General features: G+C 52.9%; 7 protein-coding genes across 7 annotated transcripts; 4 read left to right on the forward strand and 3 right to left on the reverse strand.

Moving 5' to 3' along the window:
* The first annotated feature begins 311 nt into the window (after nucleotides 1-311).
* On the forward strand, nucleotides 312-845 carry LOC140680628 (feather keratin 4-like). The gene has a single exon (XM_072918600.1). It carries the CDS (start codon nucleotides 312-314, stop codon nucleotides 702-704), a length of 393 nt encoding a protein of 130 aa, XP_072774701.1. The 3' UTR covers nucleotides 705-845.
* Nucleotides 846-1963: 1118 nt separating this feature from the next.
* LOC140680627 (feather keratin 4-like) lies at nucleotides 1964-2549 on the reverse strand. The gene has a single exon (XM_072918599.1). It carries the CDS (start codon nucleotides 2535-2537, stop codon nucleotides 2145-2147), a length of 393 nt encoding a protein of 130 aa, XP_072774700.1. The 5' UTR covers nucleotides 2538-2549; the 3' UTR covers nucleotides 1964-2144.
* Nucleotides 2550-3638: 1089 nt separating this feature from the next.
* On the forward strand, nucleotides 3639-4042 carry LOC116809298 (feather keratin 4-like). The gene has a single exon (XM_072918614.1). It carries the CDS (start codon nucleotides 3639-3641, stop codon nucleotides 4029-4031), a length of 393 nt encoding a protein of 130 aa, XP_072774715.1. The 3' UTR covers nucleotides 4032-4042.
* Nucleotides 4043-5215: 1173 nt separating this feature from the next.
* LOC116809295 (feather keratin 4-like) lies at nucleotides 5216-5795 on the reverse strand. The gene has a single exon (XM_041721004.2). It carries the CDS (start codon nucleotides 5787-5789, stop codon nucleotides 5397-5399), a length of 393 nt encoding a protein of 130 aa, XP_041576938.1. The 5' UTR covers nucleotides 5790-5795; the 3' UTR covers nucleotides 5216-5396.
* A 1114-nt stretch (nucleotides 5796-6909) lies between these two features.
* Nucleotides 6910-7303, forward strand: LOC105758859 (feather keratin 4-like). The gene has a single exon (XM_030291641.4). It carries the CDS (start codon nucleotides 6910-6912, stop codon nucleotides 7300-7302), a length of 393 nt encoding a protein of 130 aa, XP_030147501.2. The 3' UTR covers nucleotide 7303.
* Nucleotides 7304-10103: 2800 nt separating this feature from the next.
* LOC105758846 (scale keratin-like) lies at nucleotides 10104-12048 on the reverse strand. The gene is made up of 2 exons (XM_012570859.5): nucleotides 12019-12048; nucleotides 10104-10917 (listed from the first exon to the last, which is right to left on the reverse strand). Exon 2 carries the CDS (start codon nucleotides 10893-10895, stop codon nucleotides 10452-10454), a length of 444 nt encoding a protein of 147 aa, XP_012426313.1. The 5' UTR covers nucleotides 10896-10917; nucleotides 12019-12048; the 3' UTR covers nucleotides 10104-10451.
* Nucleotides 12049-14313: 2265 nt separating this feature from the next.
* LOC105758847 (scale keratin-like) lies at nucleotides 14314-15709 on the forward strand. Its single transcript, XM_012570860.5, has 2 exons — nucleotides 14314-14336; nucleotides 14872-15709. Exon 2 carries the CDS (start codon nucleotides 14893-14895, stop codon nucleotides 15334-15336), a length of 444 nt encoding a protein of 147 aa, XP_012426314.1. The 5' UTR covers nucleotides 14314-14336; nucleotides 14872-14892; the 3' UTR covers nucleotides 15337-15709.
* Nucleotides 15710-16777: the final 1068 nt, after the last annotated feature.

A 16777-nucleotide genomic window follows, 5' to 3' on the forward strand; every position in this document is an offset into this window, starting at 1 on the left:
GGCAGGGGCCGCACAGCCCTGGTGTCAGCAGCAGCAGCAGCAGCAGCAGCAGCAGGGAGTGTCTCCTGTGGCGATTGGCCCGGCTGGAGCTGAGCAATGCCAGAGCCGCTATAAAAGCCCTGCCTGGGCCAGACTGGACCAAGCAGTGCCCTGGCCACCTTCTCCTCCTCAGGAACAAGGGTAAGTGTGCCAGCGCTCCTGCTCGCGGCTCCCTGCTCCAGCCCCGGCCCCTGTGGCTCGGGCGCTGCCCTGGGCTGCTCTCCTCACACGGCTGCCCTCTCTTGCAGAGCAGCCTCGCGTCCCACGCCAAGATGTCCTGCTACGACCTGTGCCCACCCCGCACCAGCACGGACCTGTGCCCGCCCAGAACCAGCGTGGCTGTGCCCCAGCCCATCGCTGAGAGCTGCAACGAGCTGTGCGCCCGCCAGTGCCCCGACTCCTCTGCCTTCATCCAGCCACCGCCCGTGGTGGTCACCTTCCCCGGCCCCATCCTCAGCTCCTTCCCCCAGCAGGCCGTGGTGGGCTCCTCCGGAGCACCGGCCTTTGGCGGCTCCCTGGGGCTGGGCGGCCTCTACGGCGCCGGCGCCACCCAGGCCTCGGGGGGCCTCTGCACCTTTGGCAGAGCCTCCGCTGCTGCCGCCTGCAGCCCCTGCGCCTTGCCCCGCTACAGCAGGAGGCTCTGGGACACCTGCGGGCCCTGCTAGAGCCACCACCAACAGCCCCAGACCCCCGCCGCCGCCTCAGCCCAGCCTGGAGAAGTTGAGCTCGGCACAAGCTGCCCTGGCCTCCTGCAGCCCGTGACACCCGGCCTGCCCGGGGCCTGCCCCCCGTCCCCATCCCTGCCTCTCCTGTCCTTCTTGGCTCAATAAAGTTTTCCTGCATCCAACTCCTGTCTCTTTGCATTTTTTTCCCAAATCATGGATACCCCTATGGATGGGGAATTCTGGGAGTGGGAGGGGAAATGGTGTTCCTGAGAAAACAGGAATTAGAAGGGGATTGCCACTATAAAGTGGAAGAGGCAATGTTTTTTTGGAGGTTAAAGAGGAGAAGGAAATGGCATCAATGGGGAAGCGGATGCATATGAAGGAGAGAAGTGGGAATGTGGCATGGAAGGTTAAGAAGAAGGAGAAGGACAATGACAGTGACAAAGATAAGGACATAGACAAGGACAAGACAATGACAAAGAGCTTCAAGCACCCTGCCTGAAGACAGACAGATTCCCTGCTTGCAGGCCACGAGACCAGGGGCCTTTACAGTTCTGCAGCCATGCTGGCATTGAGTAGGATTGTCCCTGGAGCTGGGAGCCATCCAGAGGCAAATGCTGTCAGAGCTCGAGCCCTTCTGTACCGAGTTTGGCGCCGCTAAGGACCAGGGATGGACACCAGAGAAAAAATTCCCTATCACTATGCCCCATATGTTAAATTTTGTTGTCATCAACTCCATGTCTCTGTCTTTGACATTTTCATTGTCTTTGTATTTTTGTCTTTCTCTTTCGTTTTCCCTTTCACTTTCTCTTTAGTTAGATTTCTTTGTCTCCTTTTGTCTTGTATTCTCTTTCTTCTTCTCGTTGTGGTTCACGTTCTCCTCCTCCACTTCCTCCTGCTTCTCCTCCTCTTCCTCCTCCCCTCCTCCTTCTCATCCTCCTCCTCCTCTCCTCCTTGTCCTTGTCCTTGTCCTTGTCCTTGTCCTTGTCCTTCTCCTTCTCCTTCTCCTTCTCGTTCTTCTTTACCCCCTAACCTCAACCCTTCCTACTGGACTTTATGTTTTGGTTGCCTTTCTGATTTGATTCCATTTTCTTCACATCACCCTCCTCTTACTCCGTCCCTCACCTCTTTCACCTTCCCCATCCCGGTCTATTTTCCATTGACCCCGTCCCAACATCACCATTTCCCCTCCCACTTGTGGAACGCCCCCATCCCCAGGGTTGTTCATGACTCCAGAAAAGGAGGCAAAGAGACAGGAGTTGGATGCAGGAAAACTTTATTGTACCAAGAAGGGCAGGAGAGGCAGGGATGGGGACAATGGGCAGGCCCCGGGCAGGCCGGGTGTCACGGGCTGCAGGAGGCCAGGGCAGCTTGTGCAGAGCTCAACTTCTCCAGGCTGGGCTGAGGCGGCGGCGGGGTCTGGGGCTGTTGGTGGTGGCTCTAGCAGGGCCCGCAGGTGTCCCAGAGCCTCCTGCTGTAGCGGGGCAAGGCGCAGGGGCTGCAGGCGGCAGCAGCGGAGGCTCTGCCAAAGGTGCAGAGGCCCCCCGAGGCCTGGGTGGCGCCGGCGCCGTAGAGGCCGCCCAGCCCCAGGGAGCCGCCAAAGGCCGGTGCTCCGGAGGAGCCCACCACGGCCTGCTGGGGGAAGGAGCTGAGGATGGGGCCGGGGAAGGTGACCACCACGGGCGGTGGCTGGATGAAGGCAGAGGAGTCGGGGCACTGGCGGGCGCACAGCTCGTTGCAGCTCTCAGCGATGGGCTGGGGCACAGCCACGCTGGTTCTGGGCGGGCACAGGTCCGTGCTGGTGCGGGGTGGGCACAGGTCGTAGCAGGACATCTTGGCGTGGGATGCGAGGCTGCTCTGCAAGAGAGGGCAGCCGTGTGAGGAGAGCAGCCCAGGGCAGCGCCCGAGCCACAGGGGCCGGGGCTGGAGCAGGGAGCCGCGAGCAGGAGCGCTGGCACACTTACCCTTGTTCCCGAGGAGGAGAAGGTGGCCAGGGCACTGCTTGGTCCAGGCTGGCCCAGGCAGGGCTTTTATAGCAGCCCCGGCATTGCTCAGCTCCAGCCGGGCCAATCTGCACAGGGGACACTCCCTGCTCCTTCTGCTGCTGCTGACACCAGGGCTGTGCGGCCCCTGCCCCTCCCTGAGTCAGCATCCCCCAGGTGCCACCCCAGCACATCCCAAGGTGCCCAAGTGATCTTGTCCTTCCTGCCCCTTCAGATAATTGATAGCAGGGATTGCACCTGGGAATGGACAGGAACACTGGTCAGGGGCAGAAGTATGTGGGGAAGAAGTGTCTGGATCCTTCACCGTGGAGTGAATCTGTGCATCACAGGACAACCCAGCAGCACCAGACCCCGTCTGCCTGAACTCAGTGCTCTGGGGGTTTCCCCAAGCTGGGAGCAAAGACTTCTCCAGTGTAGCCTGAACTCCTTAGGCCAAAGAGGAGAGATGTCCCTCTGGTCAAGGCTAAGTCCAGCCATGCTCCACCCCTGTAGATCTTGAAAGATTTTCCTGGAGTCCATTCCTGGGTGCAATCACTGCCACTAATTACTGATGTGACAGAGAGGATGAGATCGTTTGGGCACCTTGGGATGTGCTGGGTTGGCACCTGGGGGATGCTGACTCAGGGAGGGGCAGGGGCCGCACAGCCCTGGTGTCAGCAGCAGCAGCAGCAGCAGGGAGTGTCCCCTGTGCAGATTGGCCCGGCTGGAGCTGAGCAATGCCAGGGCTGCTATAAAAGCCCTGCCTGGGCCAGCCTGGACCAAGCAGTGCCCTGGCCACCTTCTCCTCCTCGGGAACAAGGGTAAGTGTGCCAGCGCTCCTGCTCGCGGCTCCCTGCTCCAGCCCCGGCCCCTGTGGCTCGGGCGCTGCCCTGGGCTGCTCTCCTCACACGGCTGCCCTCTCTTGCAGAGCAGCCTCGCGTCCCACGCCAAGATGTCCTGCTACGACCTGTGCCCACCCCGCACCAGCACGGACCTGTGCCCGCCCAGAACCAGCGTGGCTGTGCCCCAGCCCATCGCTGAGAGCTGCAACGAGCTGTGCGCCCGCCAGTGCCCCGACTCCTCTGCCTTCATCCAGCCACCGCCCGTGGTGGTCACCTTCCCCGGCCCCATCCTCAGCTCCTTCCCCCAGCAGGCCGTGGTGGGCTCCTCCGGAGCACCGGCCTTTGGCGGCTCCCTGGGGCTGGGCGGCCTCTACGGCGCCGGCGCCACCCAGGCCTCGGGGGGCCTCTGCACCTTTGGCAGAGCCTCCGCTGCTGCCGCCTGCAGCCCCTGCGCCTTGCCCCGCTACAGCAGGAGGCTCTGGGACACCTGCGGGCCCTGCTAGAGCCACCACCAACAGCCCCACACCCCCGCCGCCTCAGCCCAGCCTGGAGAAGTTGAGCTCTGCACACGCTGCCCTGGCCTCCTGCAGCCCGTGACACCCGGCCTGCCCGGGGCCTGCCCACCGTCCCCATCCCTGCCTCTCCTGCCCTTCTTGGTACAATAAAGTTTTCCTGCATCCAACTCCTGTCTCTTTGCGTTTTTTTCTTCAAGTCATGACTACCCCTGGGGGATCAGGGAGTTTAGGCATTTGGGGGGGGGGGGCAGTATTCTTGGTCTTGACCAAACTGAAAATGGAAGGGGTCAATAACTGTCAAATAGACGAGTAAATGTAACACTGGAGTGTAATGTGGAGAGGAAATTGAAATCTAAATTGTAGTGGGTGTATATGAAGGACAGAAGTGGGAATACTTCAGGGAAGGTGAAATAGGACAAGGAGAAGGTGAAGGTGAAGGACAAGGTGAAGGACAAGGACAAGGACAAGGCTATGGACTATGAGAAGGGTAATGACAAGGACAGGGACACGAATCTGCAAGGCGTCTGCCTGAAAACAGACAGATCCCCTGTTCACAGGCCATGTGACCCAGGGCCTTTACAGTTCTGCATTCATGCTGGCACTGAGAAAGATTGTCCCTGGAACTGGTGCTATGCAGGGGCAAAGGCTGTCAGAGCTTGAGCCACTCTGTATCAACCTTGGTTCTGCCAAATGTCCAGGGACTGAAAGAAGAGAGAAGATTGCCCCTCAGAAGGTCTTTTACATTCAATTTCCTTGTCATCAACTCCTTGTTTTTCATTTTGACTTTCTCTTTCTCTTTCTCTTTCTCTTTCTCTTTCTCTTTCTCTTTCTCTTTCTCTTTCTCTTTCTCTTTCTCCTTCTCCTTCTCCTTCTCCTTCTCCTTCTCCTTCTCCTTCTCCCTCTCCTTCTCCTTCTCCTTCTCCTTTTCTTCCTCTCTCTAGGACCAAAATTTCACAAAGTACTTATCCTTTTATTGCATTTCGCATTTCATTTCATTTTCTTCCCCACATCTCCCTCCTCTGTCCCTGTCCATTACCTCTTTCACCTTCCCCTTCCCTGTCCATTATCCATTGACCCTGGCAATCCCAGCATAACCAATTCCCCTCCCAAATTTTGAACTCTCCCATGCCCAGGGTCTTCCTAATTTGAAAAAGGAGGCAAAGAGACAGGAGTTGGATGCAGGAAAACTTTATTGTACCAAGAAGGGCAGGAGAGGCAGGGATGGGGACGGGGGGCAGGCCCCGGGCAGGCCGGGTGTCACCGGCTGCAGGAGGCCAGGGCAGCTTGTGCAGAGCTCAACTTCTCCAGGCTGGGCTGAGGCGGCGGCGGGGTCTGTGGCTGTTGGTGGTGGCTCTAGCAGGGCCCGCAGGTGTCCCAGAGCCTCCTGCTGTAGCGGGGCAAGGCGCAGGGGCTGCAGGCGGCAGCAGCGGAGGCTCTGCCAAAGGTGCAGAGGCCCCCCGAGGCCTGGGTGGCGCCGGCGCCGTAGAGGCCGCCCAGCCCCAGGGAGCCGCCAAAGGCCGGTGCTCCGGAGGAGCCCACCACGGCCTGCTGGGGGAAGGAGCTGAGGATGGGGCCGGGGAAGGTGACCACCACGGGCGGTGGCTGGATGAAGGCAGAGGAGTCGGGGCACTGGCGGGCGCACAGCTCGTTGCAGCTCTCAGCGATGGGCTGGGGCACAGCCACGCTGGTTCTGGGTGGGCACAGGTCCGTGCTGGTGCGGGGTGGGCACAGGTCGTAGCAGGACATCTTGGCGTGGGATGCGAGGCTGCTCTGCAAGAGAGGGCAGCCGTGTGAGGAGAGCAGCCCAGGGCAGCGCCCGAGCCACAGGGGCCGGGGCTGGAGCAGGGAGCCGCGAGCAGGAGCGCTGGCACACTTACCCTTGTTCCCGAGGAGGAGAAGGTGGCCAGGGCACTGCTTGGTCCAGGCTGGCCCAGGCAGGGCTTTTATAGCAGCCCCGGCATTGCTCAGCTCCAGCCGGGCCAATCTGCACAGGGGACACTCCCTGCTGCTGCTGCTGCTGCTGCTGCTGCTGACACCAGGGCTGTGTGGCCCCTGCCCCTCCCTGAGTCAGCATCCCCCAGGTGCCAGCCCAGCACATCCTAAGGTGTCCAAACGATCCTGTCCTTCCTGCCCCTTCAGATAATTGATAGCAGGGATTGCACCTGGGAATGGACAGGAACACTGGTCAGGGGCAGAAGTATGTGGGGCAGGAGTGTCTGGATCCTTCACCGTGGAGTGAATCTGTGCATCACAGGACAACCCAGCAGCACCAGACCCCATCTGCCTGAACTCAGTTCTCAGGGGGTTTCCCCAAGCTGGGAGCAAAGACTTCTCCAGTGCAGCCTGAACTCCATAGGCCAAAGAGGAGAGATGTCCCTCTGGTCCTGGCTAAGTCCAGCCCTGCTCCACCCCTGTAGATCTTGAAAAGATTTTCCTGGAGTCCATTCCTGGGTGCAATCACTGCCACACATTACTGATGTGGCAGAGAGGATGAGATCGTTTGGGCACCTTGGGATGTGCTTTGGTGGCACCTGGGGGATGCTGACTCAGGGAGGGGCAGGGGCCGCACAGCCCTGGTGTCAGCAGCAGCAGCAGCAGCAGCAGCAGCAGGGAGTGTCCCCTGTGCAGATTGGCCCGGCTGGAGCTGAGCAATGCCAGGGCTGCTATAAAAGCCCTGCCTGGGCCAGACTGGACCAAGCAGTGCCCTGGCCACCTTCTCCTCCTCGGGAACAAGGGTAAGTGTGCCAGCGCTCCTGCTCGCGGCTCCCTGCTCCAGCCCCGGCCCCTGTGGCTCGGGCGCTGCCCTGGGCTGCTCTCCTCACACGGCTGCCCTCTCTTGCAGAGCAGCCTCGCGTCCCACGCCAAGATGTCCTGCTACGACCTGTGCCCACTCCGCACCAGCACGGACCTGTGCCCACCCAGAACCAGCGTGGCTGTGCCCCAGCCCATCGCTGAGAGCTGCAACGAGCTGTGCGCCCGCCAGTGCCCCGACTCCTCTGCCTTCATCCAGCCACCGCCCGTGGTGGTCACCTTCCCCGGCCCCATCCTCAGCTCCTTCCCCCAGCAGGCCGTGGTGGGCTCCTCCGGAGCACCGGCCTTTGGCGGCTCCCTGGGGCTGGGCGGCCTCTACGGCGCCGGCGCCACCCAGGCCTCGGGGGGCCTCTGCACCTTTGGCAGAGCCTCCGCTGCTGCCGCCTGCAGCCCCTGCGCCTTGCCCCGCTACAGCAGGAGGCTCTGGGACACCTGCGGGCCCTGCTAGAGCCACCACCAACAGCCACAGACCCCGCCGCCGCCTCAGCCCAGCATGGAGAAGTTGAGCTCTGCACAAGCTGCCCTGGCCTCCTGCAGCCGGTGACACCCGGCCTGCCCGGGGCCTGCCCATTGTCCCCATCCCTGCCTCTCCTGTCCTTCTTGGCACAATAAAGTTTTCCTGCATCCAACTCCTGTATCTCTGTGTATTTTTCTGGAATTCTCTGCACTCTACAGCTGAAGGGCACGTTCTGGTCCCTCGATTTTTCACCTGGGCATAGCATGTGATTTTTTGCCCTTCGATTTGTGAGGTGGTTTCTGCTTTGTTTGTATCACTTCATGTTCTACCCTTTGTTTTAGTCAGGATTAGTTCCATTATTTTTTCCTGGTTTAACTCTGGCTGTTGGACAGGCTGGGGCCTGTTTGCAGTGGAAGAGAAATTCAGTGGTCTCTTTCCCTTGGTTTTACATGTTCTACTCTTATTCCCATGGCTTTCCAGTATTTTATGCTTTCTGTGTGTTCACTCCAGAGCATGTAAAGGGCACAGGACCTCTGGCCCAGCCAAGTGACTGCACACTCTTGGTCACAGCAGGAGCTTATATTCCCAGGCTTTGAGGGTATGAAATCCCATCGTGCCCTTCATTTGTCCCTCCTTGGAGTCTCCATCTCGAGCTGTTATTCTCTTTTTGCACCATGATTAAATTATTTTAAGCATCCAGGGGTCTGAGACTCTTTTTGGAAAACCTGGGGTTGAGGCAGTGAGAAATCCTTGTGTGGCTGGGACTGTGAAAGGTGTGGGGGCTCAAGCTGAGGTCACTGGATCCACTGGTCACTGGAGCCAGTGGTGGCTCAGATGGTTCCTGCATGTGACCTTCAGTGCTCTGGGCTGGTTGCCAAGGTGGGAATCGGTCCTGGGTTGGACTTGATGATGTTGGAGGTGCTTTCCTGGCTCCTGGGATGCTGAGATGGCTCCTGGAAGGTGGGACAGGGAAGTTTCCTGGCCATTGCACCACCTCCTTTCCCCGCATTCAGCAGGCACCCAGCTCTGCCCCGTCCCATGATGGTCACTCTGTTACTGCTGCTCCCAGCAGTTCAGCCACCTCGTTTTTCCAGTCTGAACCTCTGATTCCTTCCTGCTCAGTGCCACTCAGCTTTCTGTTATCAGGGCTCCCGAAAGATGTGCCAATGCCAGGAATGCAAATGAATAATTAGATGTTTTTCAGGATGGATCCTTGTGCGTAATTCCCGCCTAGACACTGAGAGAAAGGTCAGCCCTTTGTTGGGTTTTGCAATCAGACATGAGCTCACTCTGAGCAGGCATCCAGCCCAAATTAAAGCTGTGTAATCATTGTTCCCTAGGTGTTAATGGCTCTCTTCAGGGGCGTTATCTTGGGCTTAACACTTGTCTGACACAACACCTAATTAGGCTGGTACCTGCCTGACACTGCCTGGCTGAGAGGATCGGGTGAAATTTGGCAGTCGCAGCTCAGGTGTTTGGCTGGGCTCATGATTTACACCCAAGCACCTCTTGGAGGCTGCGGCTGGAAGCAAAGATCAGAAGAGAAAAGGAGGGAAAAGCATCCGTGTTTTGTAAAGTTGTTCCAGGAGCTGCCCCGGATGAGGGGAAAGGGGACAGGAAGGATGAAGCAAGGAGAGAGATGAGAACCTGCCTGGGGAGAGCTTTTGGAGATGCAGAAGGGAATATTCAGGTTGGACATAGGAATTTCCTCCTGGAAAGGGCAGTCAGACCTTGGAAGGATCTCAGGAAGGTTTGGAATTCCCATCCCTTGAGATGTCCAAGGAATTCCTGGATGTTGGGGTTGGTGACCAGGTTGGAATCTGGCATGGCTTGGATGACCTCAAAAGTCTTTTCCAACCTAAACAATTCTGTGGGTTTTTTTTTTTTTTTTTTTTTTTTGTCAAAATATTCTCAAATAAGTGTTTGTTTACCCATAAAATTACATCTTGTTTTGTGAGAATAAAAGCATCATTCACAAGTACCATGGGCTAATTTTCATTTCAATTTATTGCCCACGGCCATCTGACAGATCCAGTCCAACACAAGGAGGAATGTTGAAATTACCTGTGAAAAATAAGATCTGCTGTTCCTTGACACTGATTAAGATATTTTCTTTGAAAGAGTCCCAGTGAAGGAAGAGGTAAATCCTCTCTAATGCATCAGTTCACGTTCTTTTTGCCTCACCTGCTGACAGGTTCAGCCAAACCCTCCCCGAGGCAATTTATGATGGCAGTGATTAACAAAAAAAGAGAAGGTAGTGCCTCATCTTTGCTCATCAGATACCTATCTCAGAAATTGTTTCCCTTTGTTCACCTTCCTCCTATCATTCCTTTTCAGAAGGTGCTTTGGCAGAACTTCAGGCGGTATTTTTTGGTTTTGTCTTTGAAGGCAGTTGGCTGATTTCTAATACATCGCCTGGAAGAGGTAAAATTAAAAGGAATTGCAGCACAAAATTAATACCTTGAGAAAAGAGCCATGGAATATCCTGGGTTGGAATGGCCACACAGGGTTTGATTCTGACTCCTGGCCCTGCACAGGCACCCCAGGAATCCCACCCTCTGCCTGAGAACATTGTCCTTGAGCTCTGGCAGCCTTGGGGATGGGACAGTTCCCTGTTCCAGCGCCAGACTGGATGGAAATAATTAGAATTACTACTGGAAGTCTGACAACTGGAATAATTAGTGTAAGGCAGAGAGGACTCTCAGCTGCAGGTCTGACCAAAAGCATCTCAGCCTGGTTCTGATGGGGAGGAATCCCACTCTGGGGCTTAACAGGAAACACAAAGGCAGGTGTTGTATGCAGGATTTTTTATTGCAAGGGCAGGGAAGGCCCCACTGGGCGAGGACACAGGAGGCAAAGACAAGCAGGTTTTTCCTCACTAGAGCTACTCCCTCAGCCTTGAGGCAGGAGGCAGGAATTTCAGGGAGAAGCCAGAGGACGGTGGAGCCGCACATTTGGCCATTGGAAGGGGTTGGGAAGAGGAGAATGAACAAAAGAAGGAGGAAACAAAAAGGAGAATTTCTAGAGGGGTTCTGACTCCATGGTCTGAAGTCAAGTTCTGATGCTCTTCCCGTTCCTCAGGAGCTCAGGTAAGGATCCACAGGTGTCATTTGCCGAGTAGAGGGATTTTTCCCTCGGGTTTAGCAGGAGCCGCAGCTGCCGCGGCGGTAGCGGCCGTAGCGGGAGGACCAGGGGCTGCAGGAGCCAAAGGATCTCCCAAAGCCATACAGGCCCCGGTACCCACCACAGGAACCCAGACCCCCATAGCCCCACAGGCCCCCGTAGCCCAGGGATCCGTAACCCCCATATCCATAGAGACCCCCATAGCCCAGGGACCCATAGCCCCCATAGCCCAGGGAGGCTCCGGAGGCCGGCAGGACGGGAGCTCCAGCAGATCCCACCACGGAATCCTGCGGGAAGGAGCTGAGGATGGGGCCGGGGAAGGTGACCACCACGGCGGGAGGCTGGATCACGGTGGTGGAGTCGGGGCACTGGCGGACACACGGCTCGTTCCCGCTGCCGGCCACGGGCTGGGGCTGGATGACGCCGCAGGCAGAGGAGGGGTACAGGTCGTAGCAGGCCATCTTGCAGGGATTGGAGGTTGATCTGCAAGAGTTGATTGGAGCAAGAACAAGATGTTATTTGCCAGCAGAAAAAGGCTCTGGGGCTGGATGCTTTTCCCCAGAAAGGAGAGCTTTTAAGTACCAGAATTTCCCCACATCTCTTAGAGATGAAAATCGAATAAGAACAAGCAAAATTATCTGCTGGGGCACTTTGGTGAGTCAGGGGATCAACAAGGAGAGGGACTCTACTCCAGGAGTGGAGTGTGTTGTTCTTCAGGAATTATGACTCTGGCTCTTCATTCCCACTGATCTCCTTTGTGCTGATCCTTGTCAAAACCAGGATTATAACTCATTGTCTGTTCAGATTCCCTCGTAGCTTCTTGGATGAGACCATTACAAGGGAATTGCAAGGATAATTGTCCCATATTTCCAAACATTGAATCAGGGCTTTGAGATCCCTACAACGAGCTTAACACCCCCATTTTGATCTTGGGCTATGAACTCTTTTGAAAAATTCTCACACCAAATCACTTGCTCTCATTAACTTGGAAAACCCAGTGCTTCACATTTCAGCTCCTTAAGTTCCTTTCAGGATCCCTTTTAATCTTAAAAAATGTAATACAGAGTGTTTTAAACAGTTTTCAGCTCTTCTCTGTGTCCTACTCCAAGCCAGTGCCTGGTCTCTTGGGGTGTTCATGCCCATTTATCTTGAATTAAAAGCATTTCAATTGATTTGTAATAGAACAAACTGGATCTAATCGAATATTTGCCTCTAAACTCAACATTTCCCTGTGAACCAGGAAGATTTAAACTTTCCAAATCTTTCCAGTCACCCATTTAACCAAACAGAGGATCGGAATAAACACTGAACCTTTCACATTATGAATGCAACTGGTGAAGGCAACCCAAAATCCAGCAGAATTTTCTGATAAGAGACTTTCGGTTTGGTTTGAAACAGAGTGTCAACCTCGAAAGCAGAGAGCCGCCTTCCATAAGGTTTCTGCAAGGTTTACCTCTTCACCTCAAATTTTGCCTACGAGTTCCCAATGGAAGAGAGCACCCCGGATGAATTGTACAGCAAAGAGAGATTCCAAAAGTAGCAAAGAGAGACTCCAAAAGCAGCAAAGAGCAGCTTCAAACTTACCAAGTCGTTGAGAAGAACGAGTGAAGGGAAGACGTTTGGGAGAACCCCAAGTGGAGACAGCTTTTATACAGTTCAGATTTGCCTGAGGGCTCAGAGGAACTCATTAGTTGACACAGAACATTTTTTTGTATTGATTGCTCCTCAAAGTGATGACATTGTTGCTCTTTTTGTTTATTCTCGATTTTAAAGGCCGCGTTACGTCACACGAGGTCCTTTGAGCTGAAATGCTGATGGGTTGAAATTGGTGCATCTTTCATCCTAAAACATGATTCACGAATTAGTGTCAGTTTTCTGGAGTGACACCCTGTACTGAGCTGTTTATATACAAATATTCTTGTCCTGTCTTATAAGACAATTATGCTCAGACATTTACAAAGATTAAAAAACTCCTAGAATGCTTTGGGGACACAAATATCCAGAAATGTCTTATGTATTTTCTGACCCTTAAGCCACAGTTTAAACTTGAGTTTAGTTCTGAAGGGAGAGATATTTATGATTTTAAGGATTAGAATGAAAAGCTCAAAATAATCAGAGTGTACATTGAATCAATAATAAAATCTATGTTTTATTGAGATGGTTCAATTTCTGGAAGTGTTCAAGGCTGGTTTGGATTGACAGTCAATCCTGTCCATGCAGGTGTTGGAACAAGAGGGTCTTTGAGGTCCCTGCCAATTTTAAACCATTCCATGATTCCTTATAGGAGAAATCCCAAATTTAGCTGTAGTGGAAATAAAACCCCCTTTTTTTTTAGAGAGGATCTTGCAACTAATCCCATCCTTGTTATCATCTTTCAGCACAGAGTAATTACGAAGTGGGAATCTGCTGGGAAGAGCAAATGTTGGATTTGCTGAGGTTTCTCTCTCTGTTTACACCACGATCGTCCTACTCTATCATTATCATCGTTATCATAATCACCTACGTGGTTATCTTCACACCATGTATTATTTATAAATTATGAGCTTTTTCAAATCTGGGGATACATATGGGGATTTCCCGAGCCATTATCCTGGGGAAAAAAAAATCATCTCCAAGTTTACAAGAACATTCCAAGGGATTTTCAAGCGCCTCCTGAACACCCATTACTGACTTGTTCCTACTGTGTCAGAGTTATATAAAATCTGTGCCTGGGTGTAAACATACCACAATTACAGGAGATTATCCCATTAAAATGCATAAATTGAGGCCACTTGGGTTTTTCCCATAATCAGCTCTTGGTTTATAACATTGACCTTTATGTCTTTGACCTTAAGAATAAAATCTATTTTTTATTTAATACACAGAATGTCGTGTTTCTAACATGTAAGAATAGGAGGGGAAAACACAAGAAAGGAAAGGAAAGCTCAATGAAACAACTCAGAAAACTCAATTTCCATGGAATTGTGGCTGCCAGGTGAAATATTTCTCTGTTTCCAGGGACTGGAAGAGAACTAGTGGAGAGTTTAAGAAGGAACATGGAGAGAGGCTTCTTCTAAGGGTTGAATTGGCAGGAAAAGAGGGGATGGACTAAAACTGACAGAGAGGAGGTTTAGATGGAATATTGGGCAGGAATTGGGCACCCTGTGAGGGTGAAGAGTCCCAGGCACAGATATTCCACGGATCGCCCCTCCCTGGAAATTTCCAAGGCCAGGATGGACGGGGCTTGGAGCACCCTAGTCTATGGAAGGTGTCCCTGCCCATGTCAGGAGGTGCCACTGGATGATCTTTAAGGTTTTTTTCAACCCAAACCATTCCATGTTAGCATTTTATGGTATAAAGTCCATTCAAAGATGCTCCCGATTGTTGTACTTGCCTTGCCTTGAGTAGGTGGAGGGAGAAATGCTGAGCCTGCAGAACCAATGTTTTTGCCTTTGTGATTTGTCCCCAGTCCTCATTTGAGGTCCTAAAAGAAACTCCATTGGCAGCGTGTCTCCTGTTGATCTCACTCAAGGACCTTTACGTGGACAAAACCAGTGTCCTTCAGTCATCCCAATTATGAAGGATTCATAAATAAATGTAGTCAGCTTTGTTTCCTCCCCTAACGCTAAGGAAAGCAATGGGATCATAAAAAATAATTCCCCACATAAAGCCCGGAGACAATAGATGTCTGGGGTGGAATGTGCAGCTCATGCTGTGTGTGGGTTTGAAATGCACCAGCAATAAGCAAAGACAATTTCAGCACTTTGGGGAATTATGTGTCCTGCAATTTGGGGTTGGGACCTAATTATGAACTGGCGCATCAGGTGGCCAGTGCCCTGTGGGCAAGCAGGGAGCTCTATAAAAGGTGTCTGCACCAGGTCCTTCCATCCACTTCTCACACCTGTTCTGCCTTCGTGAACCAGGTAAGTCACTTTTGTCTCAAGCTTCCCTAAATTGAACTTTCTGTCAAGAAATCTGGTTGCAGTCAGGCTGCTGCTGCTGCTCGGTAGGGTATTTGGTGTTTAATTTCTCATTTATCTCTAGGTCTTTCAGGACAGGGATTCACTAAGTGGTATTGAACCCCAAAATTGTATTGTTTTAACACTCCAAATACTTGCCTGTACTTTAGGAGATAAAGACTAGCCTGTATATATGCCAGTATTTGGTAGAGCTTTGCTGAGTTTGTAACAGGAAAGATAAAATCTGAGTGGAAATCAGCAGCTAAGAGTAATGTAATGCTGATGAAATTACCAGATCTGGAAATTCAAAGATACAACTGAAGAGTACAGACTGTTTTGGGCTGAAGTCAAGAGTAGCCTGGAGATCACAGCCACAGGAAAAATGAGAAAAGGAAATACATTTACTTCCGAGATTTATTACTGATTCTCTTGGACTGCTTCAGCACAACCTAAAGTTTGCTATTCTTTAAAAATTAATAGAAATTAACACCTTCCACAGATTAACTCCCACCCCTGCAAGATGGCCTGCTACGACCTGTACCCCTCCTCTGCCTGCGGCGTCATCCAGCCCCAGCCCGTGGCCGGCAGCGGGAACGAGCCGTGTGTCCGCCAGTGCCCCGACTCCACCACCGTGATCCAGCCTCCCGCCGTGGTGGTCACCTTCCCCGGCCCCATCCTCAGCTCCTTCCCGCAGGATTCCGTGGTGGGATCTGCTGGAGCTCCCGTCCTGCCGGCCTCCGGAGCCTCCCTGGGCTATGGGGGCTATGGGTCCCTGGGCTATGGGGGTCTCTATGGATATGGGGGTTACGGATCCCTGGGCTACGGGGGCCTGTGGGGCTATGGGGGTCTGGGTTCCTGTGGTGGGTACCGGGGCCTGTATGGCTTTGGGAGATCCTTTGGCTCCTGCAGCCCCTGGTCCTCCCGCTACGGCCGCTACCGCCGTGGCAGCTGCGGCTCCTGCTAAACCCGAGGGAAAAACCCCAAGAGAGGTTTCACCAACAGAAGAAATGTGATGGTTTCACAGCCAAAGAGCTTGGAACCACTGCTGCTCCATCTCAAAACCATGGATTTGTAACTGCCCAGCCCCTTTTAGATTTCTCCTTTTTCTGCTTCTGCCTAAATCTTGTCCCGCTCCATTTCTGTGTTGCCTGGGGTAAATATGGAACAAAGGGGCTCAAAATGGGTCCTGCTTGTTCACATCAACAGCTGAGATTCAGAAGAGAACCTGAATCAATCACATGTGAATGTGCCTCTGGCTGGAGAAGAGTTTCTTACTTCTTGGAGACTCTGCAAATGCATTACTGTGCTTGTTGTCATTAAAAGTTTATTGCATCAAAGTTGCCATGTTCTGGTGTTCTTTTCTCCTGTTTTCACCAAGGTTATTTGCCTTTGGAGAAGCCTCACCCGTGCCGGTGTCAGTAGCAGCCTAAAATATCCTGGAATCTTGGAATGTTTGGGTTGGGAGGGATCTTAAAGCTCATCTCATTCCACGCCCTGCCATGGGCAGGGACACCTCCCACTGGCCCAGGTGGCTCAGAGCTTCATCCAACCTAAACCATCCATGGTCCCTAAACCATGGGGATGAATGTCCTGCCCAAAAAAAACCAGGGAAGATTAATTTTTTGTATGAATTTCTTCCAAGTAAAGTTTTCATCCCTTTGAACTTCATGTTCTGACTCAAATATTTCCTCAGTCAAATTCTTAAACTCTGTCCTCAGGAACAACCTCAGCAAAAAATTAAATCAATTTCCTGTCAAATTTTTAAATAAAGTTTTCTGGGCTACAGAGTGAAACTTTGAAATTTGAAATCTTTCTGAATAATCATGAAATGTCGAAATGTAAAGTGGTGTATGGCTTTTGTCAGAAAAACAATTTCTTCAAGTATTCATTCACACCAGCAAGAAAAACTGGAGAAGAGAAAATTTGGGAAGATGGTACCTGGAAAAACTAAAAGGTAGGAAATACCGTAACCTGTGAGAAAAATGCACCCTTCTTGTTCTGGTGAGGTTCCACCTTCCACGATCTACCGGGAAGCTGGAGAGGGAACTGGAGAGACAAGACAAGGGAGAATGGATTCAAACTGACAGAGGGCAAATTTAGGGAGGATTCAGGGGAGAAATCTTTCTCTGTGAGGGTGGATAGGCCCTGGTACAAGTTTTCCTGGGAATTTCTGGTTGGCCCATCCCTGGAAGTGTTCAATGCCAAGCTGGAGCAACCTGGTTTAGTGGGAGGTGTCCCTGCCCATGGTGGGGGTGGAAGGAGAAGATCTTTAGGGTCCTTTCAATCCAACCCATTCCATGAGTCTATGACTCTGTAATGTTATTTTTGTGCCCCAGGACAGCTGGGGAGGGAAAATTTGGGAGGATTTCTGCTCCCAAATTCTGGATCAAGGAACGGGGACTGAC

The sequence above is a fragment of the Taeniopygia guttata genome, chromosome 25, assembly GCF_048771995.1.
Source record: "Taeniopygia guttata chromosome 25, bTaeGut7.mat, whole genome shotgun sequence".
Lineage (NCBI taxonomy): Eukaryota > Metazoa > Chordata > Aves > Passeriformes > Estrildidae > Taeniopygia > Taeniopygia guttata.